This window comes from Synchiropus splendidus, chromosome 5, assembly GCF_027744825.2.
Source record: "Synchiropus splendidus isolate RoL2022-P1 chromosome 5, RoL_Sspl_1.0, whole genome shotgun sequence".
NCBI lineage: Eukaryota > Metazoa > Chordata > Actinopteri > Syngnathiformes > Callionymidae > Synchiropus > Synchiropus splendidus.
In genome coordinates this window covers 11,164,064-11,175,936 of record NC_071338.1, presented here as the reverse complement: position 1 = coordinate 11,175,936, position 11,873 = coordinate 11,164,064, and the positions used below count along the sequence as shown (strand labels likewise).

At 47.6% G+C, this 11,873-nt stretch overlaps 2 protein-coding genes across 4 annotated transcripts; one reads left to right on the top strand and one right to left on the bottom strand.

Moving 5' to 3' along the window:
• The first annotated feature begins 138 nt into the window (after nt 1-138).
• On the top strand, nt 139-5,505 carry irf3 (interferon regulatory factor 3). The gene is made up of 11 exons (XM_053864587.1): nt 139-269; nt 673-838; nt 1,086-1,257; nt 1,792-1,865; nt 1,951-1,996; nt 2,792-2,857; nt 2,933-3,181; nt 3,254-3,344; nt 3,423-3,712; nt 3,771-3,889; nt 3,950-5,505. Exons 2-11 carry the CDS (start codon nt 674-676, stop codon nt 4,061-4,063), a joined length of 1,386 nt encoding a protein of 461 aa, XP_053720562.1. The 5' UTR covers nt 139-269; nt 673; the 3' UTR covers nt 4,064-5,505.
• A 331-nt stretch (nt 5,506-5,836) lies between these two features.
• Nucleotides 5,837-11,641, bottom strand: si:dkey-94f20.4 (synembryn-A). 3 transcript variants are annotated; one of them, XM_053864585.1, is made up of 14 exons: nt 11,508-11,641; nt 11,241-11,352; nt 11,114-11,161; nt 10,756-10,773; nt 10,064-10,153; nt 9,385-9,977; nt 9,100-9,235; nt 7,748-7,936; nt 7,590-7,684; nt 7,273-7,423; nt 7,110-7,205; nt 6,901-7,045; nt 6,544-6,823; nt 5,837-6,085 (listed from the first exon to the last, which is right to left on the bottom strand). In XM_053864585.1, exons 2-14 carry the CDS (start codon nt 11,328-11,330, stop codon nt 5,959-5,961), a joined length of 2,058 nt encoding a protein of 685 aa, XP_053720560.1. In that variant the 5' UTR covers nt 11,331-11,352; nt 11,508-11,641; the 3' UTR covers nt 5,837-5,958. The 3 variants fall into 3 exon arrangements, with proteins under 3 accessions (XP_053720560.1, XP_053720559.1, XP_053720561.1); XM_053864584.1 differs by having other exon boundaries at nt 11,241-11,331; XM_053864586.1 differs by lacking the exons at nt 10,756-10,773; nt 11,114-11,161; nt 11,241-11,352 and having other exon boundaries at nt 11,508-11,560.
• Nucleotides 11,642-11,873: the final 232 nt, after the last annotated feature.

Genomic DNA, 11,873 nt, shown 5'->3' with positions numbered 1-11,873 from the left:
TTGAAAAAAAAATCCGAAATTGTGGAAGTCCCCGAAAATATTGCTGCAAGTAAATACAACTGCGTTCATTTAGCGACTTTCGTTTTTGAAATGATTTCAATGATGTATTTCATGCCAACGGCGAGAGTACGTCGGCTAAGTTGATGTGACGTCATATTTAGGAAACCGAAACTAAGGAGAGCGGAGTTTCCCGAGAAAACAAGAGCAGGCGGTGTCCTGTCGACCATCGCTACTTGACAGTTGCAGGGTCGCTGGCGCCAGACTCCAAGGTAAGGTCAAGCGTTTGTCGTTCATCGCTTTCGTTTCGCCGTGTTCCTTTTCTCTGGTCTCACGAGCGTGTCGGTGGCGTCTGTGCTCAGAATTGCATCAGCACATTTCATCATGTTTTCAGCTGAAAGTGTGCCGTCGAAGTGATTAAATATAATGTGAAGTAACATTAACAGAATTGAGGCTTTCCAGAGATGTTCAGTACTATTGTGTACTGGATAATAATAATAATAATATGTAGGGATCTCAATTCAGTTGACTCCATCTTTGTTATGTTGCTGGAGCAGCTGTGAAATTCGTCCCTACTGTCATTATTTGTGTGATAAATGACCCGTTTTAGTGTGTCACCATATTATATCTTGCTTTGAAGTGGAGTGTTGATCTGTTAGTGTCTGGTGTTTGAAGGATGTCCCAATCCAAGCCACTACTCGTCCCTTGGTTGCGGGATCAGATTGACAGCGGGAGGTTTCCCGGTGTTCAGTGGACCAATCCAGAGAAAACGGATTTCTGCATCCCCTGGAAGCACGCTCTGAGACAGGACTCCTGCGACGCCGATGTTCTCATTTTCAAGGTGAGGAATGCTAGTCTCTGTGTTGTTCAGTACGTTTGACAGGCAGCATTATAATGCCTCATAACAAGAGTGTCGTTGGTTTGCTATACACATGTACAGCTTTTCCTGGCCTCACAAAATGATTTACTAACTTCTGATAAACCTCTCGTGTTTAACTTGTTGCTTTCTGCCATCATTTGCATGGTGGTCTGTGTGTGGCGCTCAAAACAACAGTTAAGTACTAAAAAGAGTGTGTCCTGTACCCCAGGCCTGGGCTGAGGTCAGTACTAACTGCCGGGTGCGTGGAGATCCCTCAGTCTGGAAGAGGAACTTCCGTAGCGCCCTCAGAGCCAAAGGCTTCAAGATGGTATATGACGACAAGAACAACGATGCAAACCCACACAAAGTCTTCCGCTGGCCCGAGGAGACGGCACAGAAGGGTGAGGAGCTGTCTCGTCGTGACCTTTGAACTGAGGAGAGAAGACACATGTACACTTGCAGCTAATCTCCGAGCTTCTTTTGATCATATTTCCGTACATATTTTATTACAAAACTGCATTGGGCGCAGTCAGCTAGTGTAGCTTGGCCGGTATTGCAGGTTGTTGCTGACCTTAAACTCAGAACTAAGAACCTTAGCTAAGAATTGTTGTTGTGATGCTGTGTTTCTATGTATTATTTCGAGCAGTGTGTTGTGTTGCTCAGGTAATTGTTACAATATTGTTCTCTAGTGACACGGCGGCCCCAGACGTCTTAGTTGCAGTGTGTTGTGAAGAGCAGCTTGTCTCACAGTCCCAAGTCCATTATTATATGTCTCACTCAGAATTTTATTTTTGGTACACAATATGAAGGCAAGGCCTTGGTTCAGTGGGGATATGTGTATTGTTGAACTCTGATGAGTGGGTTTGCGTTGGCTTTTTGTTGGGTCATCTGTTTCCTCACATTGTCCAGAAAGGAATTGTGTGTTCTCTCTTAAGTTAACACTTCACCTGCTTCAAGTAATGGAGAGGAACATCGCGTGTTTGAAGATTATCCTTATCCTGTACAAGAAGTAAGTGTTAAGTAAGTTTTTTAAGCAACTGTTACAGCTTTGTGGGTGAATAAGTGTTATGAAAGGGATGTTGATCTGCTTTCAGAGCCATCCCTTCCAGTCCTGGGAGGATCTCTTTCAACCTCAACAAGGTGAGTTACCAGCGCCATGTGTCATACTAGCCACGCCTTCAGAGAGTGCAGGCCTCTGCTGAGGCAGCCGCGGTTACAATCCCAGTATTGTCATCTAAAATGCTAACCATTAACCCAGAAAAGAGTTGCTCAAATCAGAGCTGAACAACCGGCACGTCCAGCTTTCTCACTTTGTTGAACCGGCTTCTTGAATCGGACCCCTGGTTAAGGTCAGCCATTTGCCACATGGTCAAGTTTAGGGTGAGAGGCTGGGGAAGGCGTTGTGATCATGGGAAACCGCCAAATGTCCCCTCAAGGATTGAAATACAAACTTTCGTTGCCTGACGTTCGCTCTCTCATTCTCACTCACGTATCACACACAGCTCGAGCTGTTTAGCCCCGAATTAAAACTGACAGAAGAGTTGATGTTACTAACACAACAAGGTTCTCCAAAATGGCCAGCACTGCCTCTTATCGCCAGAGTTGGTCACATGACCTGAAGATGACACGTTTGTAAATCCAAACAAACCTACAGTTAACCACCAAAGTTAGTGACCATCCCTGAAAGATTCACCAAAAAGTGTCAGTTTTGGGGTTATTCAACAAACAAACTGGATGTGCCTCAGCCCCCAAAAGTGTTCTTGAAACCAACCTCAATCGAATCACTTCTAAGTTGGATCATTATCAACCAGCTCTGAAAGCATTTTTAAATTCAAATTAAAGGCAGGCTAAATGCGATACAGCAGGATTGGCGGAGGTTACGATGTCGTGTGAAGCCTCCACTGGTCTAAGATTGTCTTGTGTTGTGGCCGTCAGAAACTGTGTACGGACATGACGTCCTCCAGCAGTGTATGCAGGACCTCAACATCGGGCCACCACCAGGTACAGTCATAGCCGCAGAACAAGAAAAGGCTGCGTGTTGCTTTGCTCAGAAGTCTCTCTCCAACTTTTTCACAGGGAGCCCAGCTGCCTCCTCTCAGCCTCTTGCTGAGCAACAGCAGCTCCAAAATCCCAATGTGATTGGTGCTCAGGCGTCGCCTCAGCAACAGCAGTTTCCAGGCACATTCCAGGATGCCTACACTGAGGCTGCGTTGCCGGGGCAACCGGAACATCCAATTGCAGGGGCGGAGGGAGGGGCGAGTGACGGGCAGTGGGGGCTGCAGATTCGCGACACATTGAAAGAAGCCTTCGATGGAGCTCAGTTCAGTAAGAGAAGCTTGCACGGTTACACCTGGTTTCACAGCTCCTGGTGACACAGCTTCTGTTTCCCCTCCGCAGAAACTCACTTCCAAATTAATGTCCTGTACAGAGGCCGGAATGTGCTGAAGCAGCTGGTTGAAAATGAAGCTGGATTCTGTTTAGTTTACAGGTCGACCTCTCCCCGATCACAAATATGAATCCATGACCATAGAAGCACCTCGTGATGGTGTCTCCTGTCTCCACACAGGCCTGAACTCAGCTGTCCAGTTGTGGATCCTCAGTCAGGTCTCACGCTGGTCTCTCTGCCGAGTCCCGCAGGCATGTCGGACCAGACGCAAGCCCAGCTGACCCAGAACATTCTGGACGGGATGCGCGTGGGTTTGGAGATACGACTATTGAACAATGTCATCTATGGCCAACGCCGGGGTGACACCAAAGCCTTCTGGAGTCTGTCCAAGTTCGACCACAGCCGACAGCCGCAGGAGATCTCCAAACACTATCAGCAGCCGCTCTACGAGATTCGGGAGTTTTGTGAGAGTGAGCAGTCGGCACTGTTGACTCATCACCGCGTGTCGTTAATCCTTCTGCTTTTCAGAATTAATTGACTTCATGGAGGGACGAGAGGGTCACTCCTGCTCCCTGTTCCTCTGTCTGGGAGAGCGATGGCCCGATCCAGACGGCCGGCCCTGGATCAAGAAACTCGTCACAGTGGAGGTGACTTGAGCTGTGCCCTGTCCCTGAAGCAATACTTCACTGCAATGTTGCGTCTTTCAGGTGGTGTTCACTTCCATGGAGTTGTTGAAGAACTTGGCTGTGGAAGGAGGCGCCTCCTCCCTGAAGTCTGTGGAACTGCAGATTTCACTGGATGAAGTGATGGACATGCTTTGATGCCTTAAAAACCCCTGGTCAGTATATTGGTTTTCACACGACTAGAATGAGAAGAACATTGGAAATCAGGTGTCCTCGACACATACGCTTTCCATGGAAGGTGTCCCATTGCTACAAACTGTGTATTGAAACTACGGACCAGGATTTTTATTTAATTTGCATATTTTATACACCTCCCCACGAGTGGAAAAATAGAAAAAACTACTGTGTCAAAAGCTCAACTGAAAAACATTTTAATTGATGGGAGACTGCAAAATGTAGTGAAGCTCTAGCTGACTGTGCTATGCATGTGAAATATTTACAAACTTGACCGACCGCTCGTAGCAGGGCTTCGAGAGAGAGAGAGAGAGCACTTGTCCTCCACCTTTGTGTTGAAAGTTCCCACTCTGGACGTTTTCAAAGTTTCAGATTCAGGAGACTAGCGAACGCTGCACCAGAATTTGGTTGTTTCTGTGTCCGTGTAAACGACGCCTGAGAAAGGTTGGCCACCTAGCTTGGTGAGATTCATCATTATTTCTTGGGCAATTTGCTTACCCTTCGAACATCCCACTTGGACAGGCGGTTTGCTAGGCGTTACCTGCGCTAACAGCCTGCTGCTGAGGAACCAGAGGTTTCACTTTCATGAGCCCGGAAAACTCTCCGTGCCGGAGCTTTACATGCCATGTGGTGTCCGTAAACTAAATATCAGCTTTTTTTCCCTTGAACTTTCATTCACGATTCAACAAATATCACAGTAGTTTAGCCCAAAAATATTTTAGCTGGCATGTTTCCAACAGTCTTTCACGCGAGGATCTGGGAGTGAGGCTAAAAATGATGCCTTCAGGGACTGCTCCAGGATGAATGTTTGCTGTGTGAAAGCAGCGGATTTGTATTTTTAAATGCTTTCATCTCTCGTGTGGGGAGCGTCTGAACAGAGGATGCATTTCGGGCAGTCATGGTCTGTTTTCTGTCCGGCTGTAAAGCACTTCCTTCTGAGTTTAGTGGCCAGGCTGTTTTGCATCAGTGGCCTGGTGGTCTCTTCCTTTGCTCTCTTCCCTGTCAAAAACTGGTCCATTGTGTGTGAGCTGCGCTGCTTTGTGGAGCACAGCAGCAAGATAGCACGAATCATATTGTCATGCACACTTTTAATGGTGCTTTGTCTGCCAGGGAATCTGAATGGTGTATTGTAATTGATTTTTTCATGATGATAAAAATAAGTATACTGTATTCAAAATGTTTTATGCGGAACCTCGTTCTGCACGCCTCGAAATGTCCCACTTGTTCACACGTTGCCTGTCTGGAAATAAAGTCATGATGGAGGAAAAATGTATGCGGATTGTGGGAATTTCTCTTCGGAGATCAATAAAGTATCTATCTATCAAAAAAAAAAGTAGTTAGTAGTAGTAGGTGGTTAAAAATGACCTGTTCAGACCATTCGAGATGTGTTCCATGAGGACTGTTTATTCACACTGTTACTGCGTCTGACTGACTTCAACTTTCCACAGTAGAGCCAAGCCTGCGTTGGACTCGAGGTATCAGGTGATTCAATCCGATTTGGATGAATTGTTAAATAAAATGCAAAGCAAATTGTATCATCATGTTTCAACCAGTAGATGTCAGTGCTCAGCAATGCCAACATGTAGTGTCTAAAAGAGGCAGAGCCAGTTCCGATCAGGTTCTTATTTCTATTCGTTCACAAAACAGGGATTATTGAGTCAGAGGCTGGAAACACCCTGTCGATACGCCAGACACCTCAACACTCAACACTTGTACTTATTTCATATACATGATATATAGGTGTAATTCTATATTTATTTTACATGTTCAACGACAGCCGTGGATCTCAATTCATCACTAATATCAATATAGTTTAAATGAAAGGGAATTATTCAAGACCAAGAAGGTAGTTAAGTCAGTCACTCCTTTGACCCTCCATCATCTGGTTCAGCGTTTGCATCCTCAGTGAGAGCCGCGTCCTTCAGGCCAGACATTGGCACGAGCTTCCCTTCGCTGTCGACTCCCATGGGCTGAATGATGTTGTCCCTGCAAGAGAGCATTGTATTGAATTGTGCCACTGGATTCTGACCCTCATAGGTATCTGAAGATCAATAAGTACAATTGTCAACTTGAGTTAAAAAAAAAACCCAAAGTGGAACCTTTGGCTCCTTTAATGATCACTGCTGACGGCTTAAGCTGTTGCAGTGCACTGTGGGTTGAGTGGTGTGAGTCATTTTCCCTGAACACAGCAGGTGACCTTTTCACCTCTCAGGAGAGACCTCAAGACCAACTTTTGTTCCTGGCTATGAACTCTCACTCAAAACTAAAGGAATAAGTTCACAGAAATACATGTTCTAAGTATTATGTACAGGTGGATGAACTCTGATGCTCAAGAGCAGCCCAGCCGCACGTCACTGCAGAGGGATGGCTTGGGAGCATCTCTTGTTCCCCAAGTCAGAAGACAAGAAGCACCCTGCTCGTGTCAAACAACTCTCTTGACTGACCTGGACAGCTTGTTGAAGAGCATGATCAGCCTCTTGGCCTCCTCCTCCTTCTCCTCTTCAGTCATTCCCTCCATCGGATCCGGCTGTTCCGCCTCCACTCGGCCTGTCACTGGATTGATGCGGTCTTTCATCTGGAGGTACTCCTCTGTGTCCGAGTCCGAGTCGCTGGAGTACTGAGTGTCTGTGTTGGAACTCCTGGGTCTCTGTCCACCCAGAAGCCCCCTTGTGGCCAGCAGGCCGGCCGCATTACCGTAGCCAGTGTACTTGACGAAACGCCGCACTGGAAGACCAAAATTGCATTATTTCAACAGTCAGCTGTGAAGATGACCCAACCTCTTTCGAAGGAGTGGACTCTACCGTTCTCCTTGCAGAGGACAAAAATGAGGTCAGCGGCACAGTGTTTGACGTCGGTGTCCAGGTGGGTCATGAGACGTATCAGACGACTCTTGACGGTGGATCCTTCCTCTGGCCTCTGTGATACGTCTCTCAGGGGCGGCAGGATCTAGAGGTGGAGAGTGAGCAGTCGGTGAACAGGAAGGCTCATAACAGCCCACGACCATCATTACATGAGTCCTGATGTAGTGGCGCGTCTCTCTGTGGGCACGGCAGCTCTCCGTCAGGAGATTGAGGATTGGTGTCAGCTTCTCCTTCACCTTGTCTCCCTGTGGGGCACAGACGGAGCAGTTGCGTTGTTAGCAGTGCCACTAGAAAATAAAGACGCGTCAGTACCGCCTCAAGTCGCCGTTCCATGAAGACGAGCAGGGTGTGGACGCAGTCCATGTTGATGCCGAGCTGCTGCTCCGAGCTGGGCTCCAGAGGAGCCATGAGCAGCACGTCCAGACACTGCAGAGGGATGGCTGACAGCAGGTTGACCGTGTGACTGAAGGGAAAAACCATTTGTACACTTTGTAGTGTATGTCACTGAGCATGGTCCGAGCCATGTTCAGAAGCTGGACTTTTAATCTTAAATGATAGTGATAAATACATGGAACATGCTGTAGATGGACAATTCATGGTGTGTAAGTCAACTTTAGTTTGGACCTCACCCTTGCAGCTCATCGGTGTCCTCCTCCAGCGTGCACTTTCTCAACAGGCAGAGGCGCAAAATACCCACCAGGTGTCGGTATAGAGCTGCATCAGCCTGAAAGAGAGGCGATTCAGACAGACATCCAGAGGGGCCGCCTGTGAGTCAATATGGACTCACGTCACTCGGCTCCTTTCTGTGGCTGCTGTGGGTGATGTTGAAGAGGATTTTCAGGATCTCTATCGCCTGCTGAGATGCCTCCAGAGAAATGGGCTGTGCAGCCGGACACAGCACACGCTGGTTTGGCTCCGTCGACTGGACGTCCAGAGTGTTCTCCAGAGCTGCTGTGAGGATGGAGACACCTCCCTCCTGATGGTTGAGGGCAACTGTTTCAGTGCCATTCATTTCCATTTGTCATCATCAAGTGTGTGGTGATCAGTGTTGCCACAGTTACTTTGAAAAAGTAATCCGACTACTGATTACTCCCTCAAAAAGTAACTTTACTGATTACATGAATTTAACAGTAACCAAGTTACATTTGACAGCCGGTGATTTCTGTGCGTTGGTGGACCCTGCAAGGTTCATCCTGTCATCTATAGTAGACACTGGCAAAAATAGTAATGCAGGATAAGTAACTTTAATTTGATTACAGTGGTACCTCGGTTCTCGACCACAATCCGTTCCAGACAGCCGTTCGAGAAGCGATTTGTTCGACATCTGAATCGATTTTCCCCATTACAATGAATGGCTGCATGTGGGAGGGGTTGCCGAGTGAGTGACGTCTCTCCAGAAGTGAAGAGGTGCCCGGTGCGTGTCCAGCTCTGAATGTGCGCTTCTGTGCAGTTTGGCTGTGACAAAGTCATAAACCAAGTCACGCTCTGTCCCAGACTCGCCTCATCCCTGTCCCAGCTCCAGCCCACAACAGGACATCAAACCCTGGAGTGAGCGCTCCAGCCTCGGAGGTGTGGAGAGCGAGCACCTCCCCTGTGACACTCTACCTCGGTCCAGTGCGGAGACAGGAAAGGTTTTACACCTCAATATGAAGAAAAAACAGTCAGTAAATGTAGCTAACGGGACATGTATGCATACAGAGGCTGCGTTATACACAATAACAAAGCGCATCGTGGGTCAGCTGCACGTTATGTTTTATCCGGCTTTTTTTGGGGGCGTTCCGAGTTTTGGTGAAGCAAAAAAATCTCGATATATTTGTTCGCACTCCGATTTGTTCGAAGTCCGGGACGTTCTAAAACCGAGATACCACTGTACTTTGTTTGAAATTGTAACGCATTCGATTACTTGTTAGTGAAAAAGGTTGTAATATAAGAGTAACGTGTTACAATACTGGCATCACTGGTGGTGACTGTATCATGCACCAATACCAGGCAGTTGCGTGCTGGTGACTGACACATTCACTCATCAGGACTTACCTCCAGTATGTTACACTGAGCCTCTGTTGTGCTGCACAGTTTTTGGTTCTACTGGACACTTGCAGCTCAACAATGATACTGTGTCAGGTTTGATGTGTCGGTTACCTGCTGCAGCTGAGTGCTGAGCTCCGCTCGCAGCGCGGTGATGAGGAACATGAGTCGCAGCTCGTAGAACTGGACACTGGAGCGTGGTGAGCCACTGCTGCTGAAGAGGAGGCGCTCTCTCAGGCCACTCAGGAGGCTGCGGGGGAATCCACACGCAGAAATGAGCTTCTCATCTCATTTGAGCCTTTCACCCTGCTTTAGTCTTTTTGAGTCGTGAAGTTCCTCATTGATTTTTAATTCCTCATAACCAGTTCAGCAAACATTCTGAATGTGACTGATGCCCACCTGAGAGCACTGAACCGCTCCTGTGCCCAGCTGCTATTGTAAACCACATTACACAGCACTTTCAGGGCCTCTTTTCTTTGGGCCTCTTCCCCGAGTTCCTCTTCCTCCTCCTCCGCCATCTTGCTCTCGCGTCGGTCTTTCCTCCCTCGCTCCAACACCTTGTGATGGAGGTTCTGCTTATGCATTTCGTTGATGCTTGGCCTGTGGCTCCCGAGCCACTTGAGGCTGCCCTGATCGCTGCTGTCGGCAACACTTGCGTCACTCTTGATGTCATCTTCAAAAGCAGAACCGTCTTCATTCGGATCACTGGCTTCGCCGTCACTCTCCACGTCATCAGTGTGACGCTGAGGTAACTCAGCGAGAGACGATATGATATTGTTGTAGAACTCGGACTCGGGGTCACTCGCTTCACCGCACTCCTCACAGGTGGCCAGACCAGCCAGCTTTGCGAGGGTCAGGAGAGCATTGTCGCTCACCAAAGGCCCCAGAACCTTCTTGTCCCTGGACAGAATCCTCAAGGTGCGAAGAGACACTCTCAGCAGACGACTTTTGATCCCGGATCTTATGAACCTCATGAGGACAACAGCTAAAGTCTGAAGGAACAGAAACACAATGCACTAGTATTGAAATAACATTTATAATGGAAGAAAAGAGACCAAAAAAGTGATGAGGTAATCACCTGTCGCAGGATGAGGCTTCGATCATCTGGGTCATATTCATCACAGTCAGAGTCAGAATCGGCACACTGCTTCACTTTACTCCTCCTGAACTGAGAGACAAAGCACAGATGGGAACTTTGGACTATGCCCATAGGATTTCATGAGACATGAACTTTTGAGCAAAAATATCTTCATCTGGCTCAACCAAACATGACAGGTGAACCTGAGACATAACATCTCTGCGGCACGTCCCTGAGGCTTCCTCCTGGTTGGACATCAGAGCATCACTCTAGGGAGGCTACCTCACCCCGGACACTGGCTTCTCTTGATGTAAATGTGCAGAGGTTCGACATGGAGGCTTTCCTTGCCTTACACCTGAGGGAGAGTCCAGCCTGCATCTCGAGGATGTTCAGCCAGACGCTGACCAAAGCTTGTGCCCAGTCTAACTGAATTCATGTTGATGAAGCCAACATCACCTCCAAACCTAAACCCTCCCCAACCTGAGGTCTGACACCAGTCAAACTGGGACAGAATGGTCCCCATCAAGGTGGTAACCAGCATCCCCTCAGAAACCGGAACTGAGCCTCTCTTTCTCCTTATAACAATGACAGCTAACATATGACCAGTCTACATCATAACAGCCCTTGAAGTTTGTCTTCTATTCATCTCACAGTACTGGGTATTCCTGTACTGAGCAGTCCTTTAAAAGTACCTCTTCCAGTTTCTTTCGCTGAAGTTCCGTCCAGGGCAGCAGAAAAAAACAACACATTTAATTAATTAACAAAGCTTCCGTAAAGAGGAGGCTCGGAATTGTAATTTGATGGCTGTAAATGACCGTGTTGAGAAGATTATTCTGCAGGATGTTGGTGATTTAGTCGCATTGAGCGCACACAAGCTTACTGAGCGGAGAAGAGTGGATCAGGGAAGACTGATGCAGCAGAAAGACTAATCATAGAGGGACAATGGAAAGAGATCTGGGAGGGCTGGAGCAAGTTTGAATGAAGAGAAAGATAAGCAGTGAGAGGGATGAGAGGTCAGCAAGGTAAAGGAGGTGTTGAAGTCAAGCCTACTTTTCTTCTCTCCTTCTCCTCCACATCGAAGAAGAAGCACTGAGCAAACTGGAGGGAGAACAGTCGATCTGTCATCTGACACGAGCAACACCTATGAGCTACACAAGTGGAGTTCACGTGAAGTTACCTGTGAGTTAAAGTGCTGCAGTTTCACTAGAACCCCGCTCTCATCAGCCTGCCCAATACAGCGAATAATCCCTTCCACGTCCACGTCCATGCTACGGCCAGGCAGAGCAGCACTTGTCAGAAGGAAGGTTTCACACTTATCACACGACTGACTTACTGTAAGTCAACAGGATCACAACACAAGTTTCTCATGACCTATATCAGCGGCTGTGACATCACCAAACAATTTAGAAAGCACAAGTTTGCTGACTCATTTTAAGAGCCTTACCTTGAGCTATTCACTCTGTCTCTCGACGGTCTCTGCTTGTTGGTTCTCTTTCGTCCAGATATGTCGGCAGCAGAGTGCAACCCTTCAGTCTGCTCTGCTCATATGCACTCTCATACCCTAAGCCTAACTCTCCCCTCCTTTCTCCATTTAATCCAGGAGAGATGCAATGGAGTTTATAATCCACTAATGGACTGTAAGCTGACATGTCTGCGCTGACCCTCGAGCCTCTAACAGGTTTTCAAGCCTCGTGTTGTACACCGCTTTCACTCTCATGTTTAACTTTCACATAAATCTCTGAATAACCAAACAAAAACAGCTGCAACGCAACAAGTAGGCCTTCACATGAGTTCTTCACCCTCAGGCACC